This window comes from Trematomus bernacchii, unplaced genomic scaffold (genome assembly GCF_902827165.1).
Source record: "Trematomus bernacchii unplaced genomic scaffold, fTreBer1.1, whole genome shotgun sequence".
Lineage (NCBI taxonomy): Eukaryota > Metazoa > Chordata > Actinopteri > Perciformes > Nototheniidae > Trematomus > Trematomus bernacchii.
The window spans coordinates 11,583,462-11,602,518 of record NW_022987698.1 but is presented as its reverse complement, the minus strand read 5'-3'; the positions used below and the strand labels follow the sequence as shown (position 1 = coordinate 11,602,518).

The following is a 19,057-nucleotide window of genomic DNA, read 5'->3' as shown; positions in this document are numbered from 1 at the left end:
AAATAGATTTATACTGTGCAATTTTCCAAACTCACATTGGTTTCGCATACAGCATCTCTGTCAAGCATGTGTATTCAGCAGTATTCACTTTCTCCACTAAACGACTCGTTGGAGCTCTTGCCCCCCCTCCCTGTGAGCCTAGTGTGCTCCGATTGGTCAGCTCGGCCACTCGTTCCGATTAGTCAACCACCAGAGATGCTGCGCCCATGTCAGTGCTTTTCCCGGCTGCTCTCAGCGTAACATCAGTCTTATCATGGCGTCGGTACAGCGGTATATTTTATATACATATATATTTTTAACTGTTGTTATAGAAGAGTGTGACGGCCCCAGGGCCTTTGTCTTACGATGGGGTGGAGCTGAAGAGGCTAATCAGCACGATCACGGACACCTCCGGACACTACGGCCCCAGTCTCTCTCCAAAGCGGCTGCAGGAAGACTAACTCTGCGATCCTCTCAACCACCTGTCTCTGCATTTACCACAATAAATGTGCCGTGGTTTTGTAAACTCGTGTATGTCTCCTTGTCTTTCCGTTGTGGCCTACGAGCTACTCTCATAACAAAGAGTAAGTTATTTTTACCCGTTATAAACTACTACTGTTTGATGAGAAATCAAATCATGGTTTGCTATATATGAATTCAGGGAAGAAAGGATAGGCCTACTAAGTATTTCCATTAAACTTTATTTTTAGAAATGTACAAAATGAACATAAATATACATATATACACACGGTATATCATCCATTCCTCCTCCTCTTGCCTGCGCACAGCCGGTGCGGTGCGGTGCCTTTTAGCACGAGCCCTCAGTAGTAGTAGAATCCCTTCCCCGTCATGGATTGTCCGCCAGGATCTGGCTGGACGAAATCAAATGCAAATCACAAAATATTAGAGAAACTTAGTTGTTTTAGATTCGTTAGTAGTAGTTGTGTAATGAACAGCTTGCCTGCTAATATGCTAACCTAGCTTTGTTTACCTTGGTAGCTAACACGATATGAACGTTAGCTTGGAGGAAAGGCAACTATAATGCAGTGTAATAAAACTACTATGAACAAAAGCTAGTGGTTCATATTAGGCTAGCAATAACGTGTTTATAATTGCAATCGTATACGGGTATTCTGCTACCATACAATGTAACTTGCATGAATACATTGTTTTGCGCTAGCATACAGCTAGCCTCGTTAGCTACATGCAGTATATGTACGGTCACAATGTACGGTAAACCGGAGTATACTGTATGAGTATTCCGTGTGTGTGACTGCAGACATTCTCCTGCCATGACAAACATGTAAGGCCATCTGCTGACATTGTAGTTGATATATTTAAACGCTAGCAACGTAGCATCACAAAAATGTTTTTCTGACCAAAACTAGCTCTAGCTCCGTGTGTTAGATCGCTACGCCAGCTATAATGTAATTACGTTTCGCGACTGACCGGCAAATCACCCGCAGTATACTGTCAATAGGTATTTTGTGTGTGAATGCAGACATTCTCCTGCTATGAGATACATGTATGCAAGGCCATCTGCTGATATTAGAGTTGATATATGGAAACTCTAGCAACTTAGTTAGCACAGTTAGCACTGTGTCAATGGCTTAGCAGTCCAACACAGTTTACACATTTAAACAGTCTTGTTTGATAAATACACAAATAACAATGCAAACTTACAGGTTGTATACCCGGATCTTCCCCTGCTCCAAACGGTCCAAACAAGCTGTGCATATCCGGCCTCAAACTGGGCAATGTTTTGGAAGCTTTCGTCTGTGAAATGCCGGTTCTTCGAACCTCTGGAGGAGGAACACGCCGCTGCTGGTGTGGCCATAGCTCTTCGGGATTGGTCCATTTCGTTCCGGGTACCGCATGACATCATGCGGTACCCGGAAGAATCAAATGGGCAGTGACGTATCTCCAACGAGGCGTTTTGGGGAGGTATTTTCTGTGTTAGAGTTTTACTCGCTACAGGGTGTACTTTGAGGGTTTTGACTCTGCACACCGTTTACATGCATAAAAACCTTCATAACACACAAGGGGACGGGTAATAACCGGAAAAGCATGACATGGGAGCTTTAAGATATCGCTTTCTAAGCTACGCCGCCGCCACGTGAGCGCGTACTTTGAGCGCATACTTTGAGCGCATACTTTGAGCGCACCTATGATACGTCGCCGTGACGTCTGACATCGTCATGATGTCGCCTGTATTCTACGTCAACCCAATCAAAATTGATGTAGGCGTTGGCGCACGTTGACACGCCAGTTCTCCCCTCAGTTAGCTTAGTTTTCTGTTCTTTGGCACAAATCACACCCCATACTGCACCACATCTTGTTGTTCTCATCTCAGCCCAGGCATGCCCAGGCAGACACTGTGCAAAACCGGTCTGCGTCCTCAGTTGCAACAACGGAACAACCGTACAGCATTAGTGTCAGAGTGAGTGTCTCGTACACTGCAGTAGGACTGCAGTAGGACTTCAGCCATGATGCACCCCCGGACTTTCAGAGTAGATTATGACCACGTTACAAGCGTCGTATGCGTGGTGGGCTCGGGACTTAACGTGAACCTGAACAGGTAGGCTATTGTTCAACCCATTGTCTTCTACAGAGCCCACTTAACACATATATCTACAACTGGGCTGTGTGTGGCTAATTGTTGATTTGGGGAAATTATATGTATTCCTTTATTAAAGTATTTTATTCTATTGTGAAAATAGTAACGTCTTTTAAAGGTAGGGTAGGTAAGTTTGAGAAACCGGCTCGAGATTGCTAGAATTTGAAAATACACAACCGGAGAAAATCTGCCACTTCCTTATAGAGCCCCTCTAACACACACGAACGCGCACATGACCAATGAGGGCACGAGATAAGTTTGTGCACAGATGGAAGGCTGACAGGCAGGTAGCCCATCCAGTTATTTTAGCCGGGCAGGCTAAAATGATTGGTCGTGCTTTTTACAGTATTACGGCTTCCACAGATGACATTTTTTTATGGATTTTTTGTCAAAGCACTTAAGATATTCATTGCTATCGGGATGTTAAGAGCATTCCATGGAATATAACAAAAAGTGTATCTCGAGCCGGTTTCTCAAACTTACCTACCCTACCTTTAAGCTATTTAAAAAGAAATTTAATTTATTGATTTACTTTTTTTAAAGATTCCCATTTTCCTAAAACAAATACAGTAGCCAGTTTATCAGGTGCTTTCTAAAACTATACAGCAGAGGTGGGAGTAAGTCCTACATGTGCAAGTCATGAGCAAGTCTCAAGTCTTGACCTACAAGTATCAAGCAAGTCCCAAGTCACTGTGGTGAGAGTCAAGCAAGTCAAGTCAAGTCATTGCTCAGGTCAAGTCAAGTCAAGTCATACGAAATTCTGATGAATAAGCCCAGTTTCCGCATTTAAATCAGTTAAAAGACAGTGGTTATGAAAATGGATTCAACCCACACTATGATCTTCATTACATACACAGTTAATCATTTGAAATCTAATTTAGACCGATGACAATCATATTAGATTAATATTAACCCTAGAACTGCAGACAATATAGCTAGGACTCAATCAAAAAGTCTGTTCAAAAAGGCAGAATTCCAGGTAAGAAAATCATATATGGCATTTTCCATTACACATATTTAATTTAAATTTCTGTTAACACTAGAACCGCCAACAGCGTCAGCACCTACATAGATATCATTTTCAAATCATTTAATTTGTTCCTCTTCATCATTTCCTTATAAACTAAGTAGGACGATTTAAAACTCACTTAATTGGGTTAATTTAGAAATTGCTTCAGTTTATCATCATAACAGATAAAAAAGTTCAGATTCATTTTACAATAAATCAAGGAATGATGCACTTCTACAAACAAAAACAACATAATTAAAACATTTAAACAAACTACTAAAAGTAGATGAACTACATTATTCAAAAGTTTACAGTAACTTCTGATAACAACACAGGGGAAATAAACGAGGCATCTCTTTTCCTCTCTCTCTCTCCCTCTCCTGACAGCCTGTCAGTATCAGGGTTAGTCAAAATGAATCCCTTGGAGGTTCTAGTGTTCATTTACCATTTTGTTTTCTCTTTGCAATGCTTAATCGATTTGAAACCAAGTCTAACGTAGCTTAAACTTAACGTTAGCTTTCTAGCTAACAACACATTCACGCACCTTTCTCTGTGGGTTTTTGTGTAGTGACGAATGAAGTTGGATGTTGTGGTGGTCGTGTCACTGATCTTTATGCTGCAGACCCTGCATACCGCTGTTCTCTTCTTATTAGCGTCATCGACAACATAATCCTTGAATCCGAACTTCACTATTTTTGGAGTAACGCTAGCCGCTGCCATGTTAACTGACACTCCTGCCGTCTAGTGGGTTGCCAGGTTTGCGCGCATGGCGCTATAATCACCCAATCACGTTTTTCGAAAAAACTAAACGTAATATCTCACTACAAAAACAAACGCAAATATTTAATTTTAAACAGTCAAGTCCTTTCAAGTCATCTGTCTCAAGCTGAAGTCAAGTCTCAAGTCATGAATACCAAGTCCAAGTCAAGTCTTTTATCAATGTTAGTCAAGCAAGTCTCAAGTCAAAAAATATGCGACTCGATATCCCCACCTCTGCTATACAGTCTATTACATCAGTTATATAATAAGCTTAGGTTTATAATAGGTTGAAGTAGCTGTAGCTACACTACAGTTAGAGACGTGGAATTAATTTAATGTTAATTTTGGCAGCTACAGTTTTGTTGGATTACTCCACCCTATTTATATCAATAAGGGTGTACTAAACAATGACACTTAGTCATTGTAATGTAATTACATCCTGAAACCGGTCATAAAGTTGAGTCAACCCATCTTTAAAACACTTTCATTCAAACTGAACATTATAACATTTATGAAGGTAGAATTGATGGCAGGATTGTTTGTGTAGACCACATTAAACGTGTGTATACCAAATAAAAGGGCAACAGAGGGTAGCAGAATGCCATTGTTTGCCCACATTAAACAGAGCTGTGAGGAGGATGTCATTTCAATGCAGATCCTGGTGATGGCAGACCACAACGATTTGTTTTGTACAGTATAAGGCAGTCAACCACAGTCCTCTTTTGTTGCTATCCAACAGGAGAGATTTGTTGTACCAAAGCAATGTAAGTAAGACGTTCTCCCGAATGCCAGCCTCCACAGCACAACAGAGCTAGGCTTGATCCCAGACTGGGTAGAGTGGGAAGAACGGCACACAGATCCCCTCTGTTTTTTTTTGGAATATCCAAAAATAAAAGTCTGATATCAATCGAGACTGAGAGGGCATCTATTTTGAGAGGGGTCTGCGTGCAGGCCTCCACTCTCAGGACAGTTCCGGTGTAGGCTCCACTGTCAGGACACCTCCACTCTCAGTACAGGAAGTGACGATTCTGACGAACACGTTTTTTTCTCCGCTCCCCGAAGGACTCGTCTGATCAATATGGTCTAGCTGCGGCCACGGACAGTACACGACACTACACGACACGACACTACACGACACGCCCACTACACGACACGCCCACCTGACACGACACTACGGTGGCTGAGAGACATTACCGTACATGGCAGATTAAAAGCGAATTGACGACACTTATTATTATTGAGATCGTACATGGCAGATTAAAAACGAATTGCAAATGTTATTGTAGCATTTTAAGCAACTATTAGGCAAATAAATTAATAACCTAGTCTATCCGTTTGAGACACAACAGTATAACTTTCAACCCAAATCATTTTGTCAACAAACGGTGGTTTAGTCAACTTTTTTTTAATATATAAAATAGGTATTAATGAGATGATCTATTGATTATGTTTGTCTAACTGCTACACATGTATTTTATACATAAATGTAGATATTTGTGAACATCTAAATATAGTTGTTAAAGGTTTTAAGATATACATTATCACATCATGGGGTCATTAAGGAACAAATTAGGAGGGCCAGTCAGGCCACTAATGAGCTCAATCATTCACATGTATTATTATTACTTTATAAATTAAAAGTACTAGGGGTCTATTACAAAACCTTTGAAGGAATCGCATAAATTAAAATAAATGTATGGCAAGTATGATCAAATTAACATAATGTCAAGATATAGCCAATAGACAATCAACATGCTTTGAATATAAAGGAAGAAGAACAATAAACAGATGAACATTTAGGTTTTATGTGTAAATTGTGAACAAACCATCTTAATACAACTGGCAGTCTAAGACAGCAAACTAAGCTTCTTTAACTGCTGCTAGAACACTGTTTTACCATGGGGTATTTCTAACAAGACCAAAAAGATATACAAGGCTTCCAAAACAGAAGAAACCAACTCAATACAGTATTTTAATTTCCTTCAAAACGACAAAAGCACTAATAAAAACCAAATAACAATAACATAAAGGAAAAGTAATTGAAGTGGTTGCCTGTTGTAAATACCTTGGTATCTGGCTTGATGATTGTCTCTTCTCTAATAAGTCAAAGATATGTTTACTGTATATTATAAAAATGCTTGTCATGTAGGCATACTGGAGATGGGAAGGCTTTAGTCAGTGTTGTAGCTGAGATTCTTACCGTTCCAATGATGTATTAATAATAACTTGGATTTATATAGCGCCTTTCATGAGACCCAAGGTCGCTTTAAAAAGAACAGGAGTAGAAACAAACATAACAAAAGGCAGTTAGACGAACAGTTAGACAGACAACACAAATAGATTTGGGGCCAAAGACCTTGGCAGACTTGAGGGCCCTTTTGAAGGCGTCAAGCGTGGGGATGTTGCAGATCTCCGCACGGAGAGCGTTCCAGAGAGTGGGGGCTGCCATACTGAAGGCTCTGTCCCCGAAGGATCGCAGGTTGGTGCGGGGGGCCAGAGTCTGAAGACCGCAGGTTCCGGGGTAGGGCATGTGGGAATTGTATTGATTTGATACAAGCAAGCCAGTGTTTCATTGTGTCCGAGTCCAATTTGTTGAGCTCTGGGCGTGCTCCATCACGGAGTGTTGTGTTGTTTGTCTATAGGTGAATAAAATAGAATACAATTTCAGTGACTTTAATATTGGAAATAGTTAACTCCTTAAACAAGCAGCAATGGACTGGCCTGTATAATCCTATGGGACAAAGCTGGTCATACTTCCTCACTTTCAGAAGGTAACCCTTTAACTGCCAGCGCCACCATTTGGTAGAGCACATTTTGTGTCTTGATATCTTGTTGAAAAAAAAAAAAGTTTAACTCCATCTGATTCAGCCAGCTCTACCTTTTTGGTTGACATGTTATGCACAAAACAACCTCTAGATGTCACTGTGGTTCGAACAGAAAGCCCTTCAGCTAGTTTAAATCTTTATATATACGGTCTATGGTTTAAATGTCAGGCCTACAGCATGGCCACAAACCCCATCTAAAAACAGAGGCCTGATTGCATCCACCTGGGTTACTTGGCTCTACCCAATAACTATATATCATTTAACTTTAAACCACACTTAAAATAATAATATAATTATACATATGTGCATGTCAGTATAGCAGCTAATACATGTTTTTTTTTTAAAACATTCAAATGTGAAAGACACCTTCAATGAATATTTAAAATCAGATTCTTGTAAAAATGCGAGTACATGCATTGTTCCATCTGTCAAGCTAAAATATATACATATATCTTAGCTCTTAGCTTGACATGCTAACTGAACGAGCATGTTCAGTTAGCATATATGCTAACTGAACGTCGAGCATGTCAAGCTAAGAGCTAAGATATATATATATATATATTTATATGTATTCCATTCCTTTACATTTAATATTTAAAATACAAATTAGCTAAATAAACACAATTACACTGCGCTAAACAGCCACATCGACAAACAAACGAGAACCTAAATAGTATGTAATTATATCTAAAACCACAATACGTTAATTACCTGTACTCGGTGCGCCATATTGTTTGTCTGTTCTCTGAACCTCATGTCTCTTTAAATATCCTTGCATCAGCGTCAGTGTCGTCAATTCGCTTTTAATCTGCCATGTATGGTAATGTCTCTCAGCCACCGTAGTGTCGTGTCAGGTGGGCGTGTCGTGTAGTGGGCGTGTCGTGTAGTGTCGTGTACTGGCCGCGGCCGCAGCTAGACCCTTCTCCGTCTGATGGAAGTTTTCAAATCACAATGGAGACTCATCACGGAGGTGATGAGTCCGCTCACCATGCACTTTGGGTTGGCCTTGGTCAAGCCCTTTTGACCCCCTCAGCCTGGTTCTCGTAAAAGTTGACACGAGTGCCCTATTTTTTTCACTTTCCCCCCTATTTTCCCCGGTTTTATTAATTTTGGCTATTTCACCCGGTTCCTTCTACCGGGGACACTGCCCGGTCTCGGGTGTCCCCCCCACGGCCTGTGTCCAGCCATTTCCCCCCCCCCCAACGGATTTTGACCATTTTTGTTGCATTCTTCTTCTCTCCTCTCACTGATCGAATGGCAAACGCGACCCACCATCAGAGGGCCTCCACCGGCCCGGCCTAGTGCCGGTGCTCTGGCGGTCGGTTCCTCCGAACTGCGGGTTCGACTCTGATGGCCGGGAGGGTGTGCTGCGTTGGGGTGGGGGACTTCCCCCACTCTGCGTGTCTCTTCCTTCCCGGGCCGGCCAATATGAAGCGTGACCAACACGCACCGTCTGACTCAGGGGTACCACCACGGGTCCCGCAGCAGGGTGGAGGTTCCTGGCTGGAACCTCCCCACCTCCGCCGCGTTGCACTCGGCAAACACGGTTGTTTCTCGAACCCTCCACTGTTGTCTAGCGGGTGTAACTAAAATACAAGATGTCGTTATTTATATATATAAATATATATATATATATATATATATATATATATATATATATATATATATATATATACATATAGATATAATAAGTGTCAGTGTTATTTTATTTTTGTATTAGCGTGCATTTCCTGTTCGGAAAGTGATGCTGTGTACTGAGAGTAAACAATACAAGGTGTCCCTATTTTTTATATATATACATATATACATATATACATATGTATATAATAAGTGTCAGTACGATTTTATTTTGTATTTGCGTGCATTTCCTGTTCGGAAAGTGGCGCTGTACTGATAGTGGCGATTTTATTTTGTAATTCTTAGCGTGCATGCACTTCCTGTCTTGAGAGTGGAGGTGTCCTGAGACTGGCGCCTGCAGGCAGGCTCCCATGTCTATTTTAAAGGTGTTGTCAAGTATAGAAGTCCTATTCTTAAATCTTAAAGAATAGCAATTCTCAGTAATTAGAGAGTTATTGGTGGCTGTAATCATTCCTCCTCTCTACTGGCTGTGAACAGATCCTGTCCTAACGTGATAGGAATGTAAGTCAAATGGTACAACATGCACAGCCCAAAGCCCAAGCCATGTGTTTATCAGATTTCAACATTTCTAACGTTGTTAAACCAAGTGGATAACTTGTTAGTCTTTTTTGCACAGTTTTTTTTTGTTATTCTGTGGACACTGTTTTCATGCTATGTTACAGGATACTCACTTTTTTGACAATCTCATGAGTTGGAATCACATTAGAAGTAGGTCTCTTCACTGCCAGTGTGGACAGGGGGAATAATTGCACAAAATACTTTTAGTGTACACATGTCTATGACGTGGACCTATCATTCATTTGATGATTAGTTCATTTCATGATTAGTTGTGACTGTATGTGGCCTATTTTGAAACAAATATGTGGTAATGGCGCTACCGCAAAACAGCTGACACATGGAAAACCAGGGACCTGGTGGCATAGTATATTGTGGGACTATCAGATGTCTACGTCGTAGGCGCTGAACTTATACCCACCTGTTGCGAAATTGGAACTGTGGCTGCAGGCGTACTGCTCTTCTTCACTTAAATACCATTTCCCTGTAACACACAATCTCTTTGTTTAATAAGCCAGGTCTTTCTTGTGTATTTATACATCATGTGTTAAAACCTGCTGTTTGTCTTGTTCTCAGGAGTGCACCTCCAGGCTCTGAGTTCTTCTCTGTGAAGAGCACTGCCACTGTTCAGTACAGCATCAGCCCCCGACCTCAGGAGACCTCCCACCTGTCTCCCATCCCTCTTAAGGGAAACTCAGCCCTTCTCATCTGCATGAGCCATGCCAGTGATTATGAAAATGATGGCAAGGTGAAGTAGTTCTTCTTGAAACTGATATCCCAAAGCAGCAAGTCATATTTCTTAATTTCAGTATGTGCTGATGTAATGACAGTTTCAGGAAATGGGAGGTTTATTATTTAGAAAAAGTTCATGTTAAAGCAGTGTAACGATATATCGAATATCGCGATAATAAATGTATCGATACCGTTGTGAGACTGACAAAATCCACTGCGATTTTTTTTAATTAAAAGAAAAAATGTAAACCTTTATTTAACCTGGTGGTCCCATTGAGATCATCGATCTCTTTTTCAAGGGAGACCTGTCCAACATGGCAGCAAGTAGGTTACAACATGAACATAAAACAACAGATAACACAAAAGGACATCGTATTTACAGGGCTACATTTACATACCTAGAGACATTGACAAGTACCAACAGTATATTTATATCTCGCCCTGTCAATAAGCCTCACCTTCTTGGCAAAAACTGTATTGTTTTTGAAGTGGTGGAGAGACAATGCACAGTTTTACCCACTGCTGTCACCCATGGCCAAAGCATATCTCTCTGTCCCAGCAACATCAGTACCAAGCGAGAGAGTTTTTTCCACAGCAGGGGATATTGTAAACACCCAAACATCCCAGCTTCTACTTGGAAATGTGGACATGCTTCATAAAAACCTGTCTGATGATGCTGAGTTAGGGAGTTTGAGTTGAGTTAAAATCTAAAGTGAAACTTGATTTATTTTATTGCAGGGTCTGATTATTCAATTTCCTTGTTTATTTGTGAGATGCAGTGGCACAAAGAAAATGCCTACTTTGTTTGGTAGTACTGGTTGGTAAAAAAACACTGGTTGGTCTGTTACTGTCACTTTATTTTTGACACTTTAAAATACTACTATCCTACTAAAATCCTGTACAAATCAGATTTATTATTTAATAAATAAAAAATGTTCAAGTAAAAAAATGTAAATCTTTTTTATTTCTTCAAAATAATTGTTTTTCTTTATTTTTCAATATCGCAAGAAATATCGTACCGTGGACTTGTTATCGCGATATTATCGTACTGTGAGTTTTTGGTATCGTTACATCCCTATAAAGCAGTCATGGTTAGGCAATTTTTCAGAAACAGTTTGCTCATCGTTTTGTATTTTAGGAATCGTTTCATTTCAGAGAATTGCCTTTTGTCATTGGATGAACTTTCTGATTAAGAGTAGAGTTTAACGAGAAATCAAACTTTTGTAGCTTTTGCTTCTTTTGATTTATGATTAACTACGTTCCAAATAACCAGAGGAGATATTTCACATTGATCATGAGCTTTTTGCTACAATGTACATTGATCATGTGTCTTTTAGATTTTGAATCGTCAAATGTCATGATGTGCAACTAAATGCCTTTTGCCATTGCATTTTAAGTTGTCTATCCGATACTATGGGGAGAAGAAAGATGTTTTGGGGAGGGCCCTCATGCACCTGACAGCGGTTGGTAAGCAAAATAAGCTAATTGAAAAAAACATATTTATACTACTTATTATTTGTTTGACTTGAAAGAAATGTGTATAAAATAGTATACCAGTGCAACATTAGCAATACTCTGATATCAACCATTATCTGGAACATGTGTGCCATGCAGAGGAACTGTGATAAACAAACTGTGTGTGTTTGTGTGTGCACAGAGATCTCTCTGGATGTGGATGCAGACAGAGACGGTGTTGTGGAGAAAAACAACGCTAATAAGGTGAGCTCAAAGGTGTCAGATAACTTTACAGACACCTAATGAAGGAGATATTTGATCTACGTTTTACTTTCTCATGAACAATAACATGCCAAGTGTGACAAACTGAATTCTGTTTATGTAGATAACTCAGCATTGCATATTAATCATTTAAAGGGTTTCTGACTACTGTGTATTTGATTTTTACTCTCCAACAGAGGGGAGATCTTTCTATGATTGTGCTATTTAAACATCATTTTGTTTCTTATTCTTGTGTCTTTTTATAAGTTTGATATATATGCAGTACAATATTTGCCGTCAATCTGTGGTGCAAAACATTTCTACCTTTTAGATTTCCATTAAATTAGATTCAATCACGTCTGTTTTTTTGAAAACGTGTTAGGGATCATGGAAATGGGGTTCAAATGGTCACGGAGCCATCCTATTGGTCAACTGTGACTCGGAGTGGATGTTCTTGAAGAAACCAGATAGCGAGCAGGACCAGGTCTCCAAAGTGTCAGGTAAAAAACAGCTTCTCTTTGTTCACTCTGCACATTTTTCATTACTGTTGCCAGCATTAAAAGGTCACTCATCTTTGCTTTTGCACAGTTGGCAGATTAAAGTGTTGAAAGGGCAAACCTGTGTGATGAAACTACAAATCTAAAGACCTCTGCGTGAGTGTAGAGGGCAGTTTGATAAAGCAGGCCTCTCAAATGACTTTGCTGCAGATAAACCAGTAGAGCTGAAATCTGATAGTACAAGCAGGTGTTGTTCATTATGTGTGAGTGTGGGTGCCCCGTATTTATCACAGATATGACCAGACATTCACTGTACTATATACTTTTAGTGTTAAAAGCATAAAAAAGTCACTCAAGCACATTCATGTCATGTATCTGTTACATGTTGAGTAAAATCTAAAGTATATAGGATTGAATGACATTTGCAGGACACTAACATGATGTTTTATGGGTGTGCAGATCTGAAGGACATGTCTCTCATGGTGCTGCGGACCAAAGGCCCGGCCAAACTCCCAGAGGGCTACAAGCTCACCATGCACATCTCTCAGGGCGACGCAGAGAGCGTCAGGGTCTTCAGGGCCAGATCCTCTGGAGTGGAGAGCAATTCAATGCGTTAGTAAAGAGTGTGGGTGAATAACCCAGAACAGATGATGTTGTGTGCATGCAATTCAGAATATGTTTGTGTTAATATGTGTATGATTACAACGGTAAATCAGACATTTTTGAAAAACTTGTTTTATAAACTCTCATTGACTGCTGACTCCTCATTTGTCTTTAACTTAAATTAGCTGAACAATAAACAAGTGTTGCATAATCTGCTGCAGGCCACACTTTGGCCTTGATCAGGGCTCAAAACGGTTATGATCCACTAATGTTAAATATGATATGAGTTAAATAAATCCCTGTTTTTGCTAGCTATGCTCCATATTGACTATAAGGTAGCTGAAAGTGAAACTGTAGTGAGATTCAACCATTCTTTGTTTGGTAGGGGAGAGGGAGCACTTGATTGAAGCACATGCAATGAAGCACCTTATAATTCAAGCATTGTTTGTGTTGTTATTGCTTCCCAGAGAAACTCTTCAACCTTTTTGTGAAGGAATATCCTCTGGTGCTGAGCAATGAGGTCCTGTCCCAGGAGGTGCCTTACCTCGGAGGCGTCTCGGAGATGAAGTTTTACGTGGAGGGCCTCAGGTATCCTGACAAAGACTTCGATGGGCTCATCAGCATCAACCTCAGTCTGCTAGAGCCCATCTCTGAGGTAAGACCTGCAACATGACATTTATAATGTAACGCCAACTAATCATTTTACTTTATAAACCTTTTTAAAATGAAATTGTAAAAAAAGTCCAGAACAAATACGTTTAAAATCATATGAACTCATGGTCCACCTAGTTGTTTTTTCATAGCTTAACCACAACTCAGTCTCTTTCTGTTGATCTGGCTGAAAGCAATTTAGTGGATGGACCTTCAGATAAACAAGTGTTTGTGTGAAACCACTATTTCCAAAATCAAGCACAAACTTTCAAACAACATAATTAAACTTTGAACACAACCATTTCTTATAACCTAATACAGCAAAGGTTATATCCGTTTTGAGTATGTTTTTGTTGGCTTAGAAAGATTTTTAGTTAACATACTTGTACTCAGCTGCCTCTCTCGTGCTCTGACAGGGTCTCCCTGAGACGCCAATTTTCACAGACACAGCCGTGTTCAGAGTGGCACCTTGGATCATGACACCCAACACCCTGCAGCCTGTGGAGGTGTTTGTCTGCTGGTAAGAGCAGACTGATGAATAATAGAGATGATTGTGACAAAATAAGTTTCAACACTATCTTCACTATCTCTTAATCCCCCTCATTGTTACTCATACTACCAAATTCACACTTAGTCTTAGTCTCACACTTATGGTTTCACTTCCCATTCTTGAGTATTCAGTTTTACCCATAATCACTCAGATAATTTTCGATTTCGACACATTATTGCATAAGGAACTTACTTCTTCTGTGGTTACCTTTTCAGCACATCTGATAACTACCAGTTCCTTAAAGGAATGAGGAACCTTGTCACAAAGAGCGGTTACAAGCTTAAGATCTGCCATGAGTATATGAACAGAGAAGATCGCTGGATGCAGGTAAGAAAGTCGAATGTGTTATATTACATTACATTACATTACATATCACTTGTTAGACGCTTTTATCCAAAGCGACTTACATACTCAATACTGTGGGCATATTTTTTACATGAAAAAATACGTATTAGAAATGATCATCAACTGACTAAATGTACCTCTACAATAAATGGAAAGCTATACAAAATTCTAATCTAAAACACTGCAATAACAGTGGCAATGTCCGCGGATTTCATGTAAACCACATCGGGGAAAAAAGGAACCATTCATTCAAAACCTCAAAGTAACATGAAACAATCCAAACAGAAAACAAATTCTTAAAAAAATCTGTTAAATCAAATCAAATCAAACTTTATTTGTACAGCCCAATATCACAAAACACGTTTGTCTCAGTGGGCTTTACAGAACAAAAACAAACAACAACATTGTATATGATGGAGTTACAGCAAAAGGAGAAAACTAAATAAAATAAGATACAAAAAAAGTCAATATAAATACATAAAACATTCAAATGAATTACCATAAAAATAAAATAAAAAAAAATACCATAAAATACCAGCTCTAACTGAGGCCTTTGTTAAAAGTGTAGGTCTTCAACGCACTCTTAAAGGTTTGGACTCTCTCTGCCTCTCTGATTAAAACAGGAAGTTGGTTCCAGAGAAAGGGAGCTTGGTAGCTGAACACTGACTCCTGATCTTGTTTTGCGGACTCTGGGCACCATTAACAGACCTGCAACCTGGGAGCGTAATGTTCTAGGGGGGCAATAGTGGATTAAAATACATTTTAGCTACGAAGGTGCCTGACCATTTAGCGCTTTGTAAGTTCAAATAAGTATTTTAAAATCAATGATGTGCTTTACTGGTAGCCAGTGTAGAGCTGCTCAAATTGGAGTGATGTGGTCCATTTCCCTGGCTTTAGTTAGTATACGGGCTGCATCATTTTGTACTAGCTGAAGATTTGTAATGGATGTGGTGGGACAGCCTGATAGAAGGGAGTTGCAGTAATCCAGCCTAGAGGTTATAAAAGCATTAATTCGTTTTTCTGCATCATTTTGAGTCAGGATATTTCAGATTTTTGTTAAAAAAGTTTGATAAGATCTCTACGTCTAATTTTCAGGACGAGCTGGAGTTTGGATACATCGACTCACCTCATCACGGGTTTCCTGTTGTTCTGGATTCTCCTCGTGATCGTGGTCTCAAGGATTTTCCATACGATGAGCTGCTGGTGAGACTCCTTTTTTTCTTGAAATACAGTTTCAAGAATTTTAACCAGATATTTGTATATCCCTTTCGGGGACAACCTTCAACACAAATGTTGAAAGCAGAGTATTTCCTCAAGTCTGAGCAGGAGCCTTAACCACCTGCATGTCCTCAGGGCCCCGACTTTGGCTATGTGACAAGGGTGGCCCAAAGAGAAGACGTAAGCAGTTTGGACTCATTCGGTAATCTGGAGGTTAGTCCTCCCGTTACCGTCAATGGGAAAAACTACCCCCTGGGCAGAATCCTCATCGGAGTGGCTTTCCCTACGTACGTTTGTAACAGGGAAACACATGACACAGGGTGGCGAGGACTTGTCAACATTATTTAATTAATTTGTCTTTTTCTTCAAGGGCCACTAAAGGACGCAACATGACCAAAGTAGTCCAAGACTTCTTGTGGGCTCAGAAGGTTCAGGAGCCCGTTGCCTTATTCTCTGACTGGCTTTTAGTCGGCCACATAGATGAATTCATGAGTTTTGTTCCTGCACCTGACAGAAAGGTAAATGATCCCTTTTAAATATAAAATGTAGTTATTTTGAACCAAAAGTGGCCTTCTTTGTGCTTTATCTTTACCACATTAGTGGTCATTTTAACCCAAACTACAAAGTTCATTTCTGTGAAGAAGCAAGTTTACTTTGAAAAAGCTGTTGTGCAACACGTGTCAATTTGCATGTCAAATGTTCAGAGTGGCACCTTGGATCATGACACCCAACACCCTGCAGCCTGTGGAGGTGTTTGTCTGCTGGTAAGAGCAGACTGATGACTAATAGAGATAATTGTGTCAAAACAAGTTTCAACACTATCTTCACTATCTCTTAATCCCCCTCATTATTACTCATACTACCTAGGAAATTCACACTTAGTCTTCATGGTTTCACTTCCCATTCTTGAGTCTTCAGTTTTACCCATAATCACTCAGATAATTTGTTGGGTATTGGTTAAACTTGCCAGACAATTTTCGATTTCGACCCATTATGAAACTATTGCTTAAGGAACTTATTTCTTCTGTGGTTACCTTTTCAGCACATCTGATAACTACTAATTTGCATGTCATCCATTTGAGAATGCACGAAAAATACGGAGTAACTTTGCTCAAGACATGAAACACATGAGGATACGTTGCATAGTTAGGAGACAGGAAGCTGCTAGCTGTTACCGGTGGATACCGACATGCTTTTATGTGATGGATTGAATGAGCTCCCAGAACAATGGGGCAGCTGCTGTTATCTTTGTCTCTTGTGTTTCTGTGCACAGGGATTCCGGCTGCTGCTGGCCAGCCCGGACGCAGGCTACAAACTATTCAGAGGCTTACAGAGGGATGGACACGGGCAAGCCAAACTGTTCGAGGGTAGGCCTGTCTCAAACTAAATTGGAAAAAACAACTACACAATGAGTTCTTAGCAATGCACACAGTCATCATGTTATCCTCCCCACTTCCAAAAAGGTCTGAAAGATGAAGAACAACAAACAGTGGATGAGATTCTGAATGACAAAGGGCTCGCAGCTGAAAATAACTACGTGCAGGTGAGTGGGATTGTATAGTAAGACCAACATACAGCTTGCTTTGTCTACTTGTTGGTGCAGGGAATACAATCCCCCGAAGATCTAATTGCAAAGTTATAGCAACATTCTCACAAACATTTAATCACCTCTGTACTTTTTCATTAAAAAATATTTCCCTTCTCAAAACAACCGCCAGCCAGAAATTACACTCATAATGTAGACAACCTCATTCCACAACTGTAGGTGTTAATATAGCACTATAACAGCTTCTACTCTGTGTAAACTCGGCATGATTTTAGATACAGACTGCAGGATTTGCTCCCATTCAGACAAATGAGCATTAGTGAAGGAAAGCATTGATGTTAGGGGATAACGACTGTCTCACTGTCAGCGTTACTGTTTATTTAAAAAGTGTTGGATGTGGGTAAAGTCAGGGTGCTTTGACATCAATGTTTTCCCGTTATCGGAAATAAGGGTCTAAGCATAAATCAAGAAAAACTGAATTAACAGCCTCCATAAATCTTTACAGTTGGCAGCATGCATTTAACATTGTTTCCCCTGCATCCTGTCAAAGTAAGATTCATCCAACAGAAAGCCAGATGAAGTGAAGGATTCATCCCTTTTGACAACAAGTTTCCACTGCTCTCAAGACTAACATTTTACATTGCTGTTAGTCTGAATATGCCCCCGCTTGACCACTTGTATCAAAGCTCCTGATGAACACTTTTCATGATGAAGGCCATTTGTCTTTTCTCCCTACCAAGTTCCAACATATTTGATGTTCAGCAGCCCTGTTATATGAACTTGTTTGAGCTTGTATGGCCTTCTGCATCACTTTTTTTCCTGCCTTTCGATGTTTGAATTCTACTATATCAGCACTTATAATTGGTCAGGTCAAATTAAACAGGACAGAAATTTGACACTGACTCGTTGGGAAGAGGGCATCCTATGACAGAGCCGAATTCAAGGTTACTGAACTCTTCGGTGGACAAAGATGATCTTGAGTACTGGAAAATGTATTTTTTCTTTTGCTTAAAGCACTCTCTCAAAGGTTTTTTGAGAGACCCTTCTCTAATAAGAGGTTACAGATACAAATTGGGTGTTGTATAGTTTGTGTAATGGATGATGTATTTTTTACTGCCTGCTCTCTCAGAGCTGCATTGACTGGAACAGAGATGTGCTGAAGCGAGAGCTGGGCCTGGACGACGAGGACATCATCGACCTGCCAATCCTCTTCAAGTTAGTGATGGACAACAAGGCTGAGACTGAGCTCAGAGCCGTGGCTTACTACCCCGACATGGTGTGTGCAGACATATTGCTTATACAGTATGTGATTGTTTGAAATAAATCTAGGAGACGATACCGTGAGTCTTATGATCTATCTTGTCTCTTTCCAGGTGAACATGATCGTCTTGGGGAAAAACCTGGGCATTCCGAAGCCCTTTGGCCCCAAGGTGAATGGACGCTGTGCCCTGGAGGTGGAGATGTGCTCCCTGATGGAGGGCCTGGGTCTCAGCTGCACCTTCATCGACGCCTTCGCCTCCTACCATAAAAACCTGGGAGAGGTGCACTGCGGCTCCAACGTCCGTAGGGAACCGTTTGACTTCAAGTGGTGGAACCTGGAGATGTGAATAAAAACTGATCCGTGGGTGGAGAAGGGTTAGAGGACCAGATTCAGGTTCAAGAAAACAAACGCAGCCCCTCTCATTTTCTTGCCTTACATTTTCTCTAAAATCATGAAACGCTTTATTTTCTCATAGTCTTGCAATGCGTGCCAATCTCCCCCCCCCCCCCCCCCAAAGAACTTACACAGTTATCACGTGTGTAGGAACAATTAACCA

The 19,057-nt window shown here is 40.3% G+C and overlaps 1 protein-coding gene across 1 annotated transcript; it reads left to right on the top strand.

Annotated features, from left to right (window-relative positions):
• Positions 1 to 2,391: 2,391 nt before the first annotated feature.
• On the top strand, positions 2,392 to 19,012 carry LOC117489908 (protein-arginine deiminase type-2-like). Its single transcript, XM_034139489.1, has 16 exons — positions 2,392 to 2,557; positions 9,959 to 10,130; positions 11,512 to 11,581; positions 11,772 to 11,833; positions 12,213 to 12,330; positions 12,787 to 12,939; positions 13,398 to 13,585; positions 13,998 to 14,101; positions 14,347 to 14,458; positions 15,572 to 15,679; positions 15,830 to 15,981; positions 16,065 to 16,212; positions 16,968 to 17,061; positions 17,158 to 17,237; positions 18,370 to 18,516; positions 18,614 to 19,012. Exons 1-16 carry the CDS (start codon positions 2,466 to 2,468, stop codon positions 18,845 to 18,847), a joined length of 2,034 nt encoding a protein of 677 aa, XP_033995380.1. The 5' UTR covers positions 2,392 to 2,465; the 3' UTR covers positions 18,848 to 19,012.
• The last annotated feature ends 45 nt before the right edge of the window (positions 19,013 to 19,057 follow it).

Bases quoted from the DNA above. Each gene is read 5' to 3' on its own strand.
- LOC117489908 (XM_034139489.1), top strand. From the start codon at position 2,466: ATGATGCACCCCCGGACTTTCAGAGTAGATTATGACCACGTTACAAGC. The intron at 11,582-11,771 runs GTAAGCAAAATA...GTGTGTGCACAG, and splicing joins CATGCACCTGACAGCGGTTG to AGATCTCTCTGGATGTGGAT. The intron at 18,517-18,613 runs GTGTGTGCAGAC...GTCTCTTTCCAG, and splicing joins TGGCTTACTACCCCGACATG to GTGAACATGATCGTCTTGGG.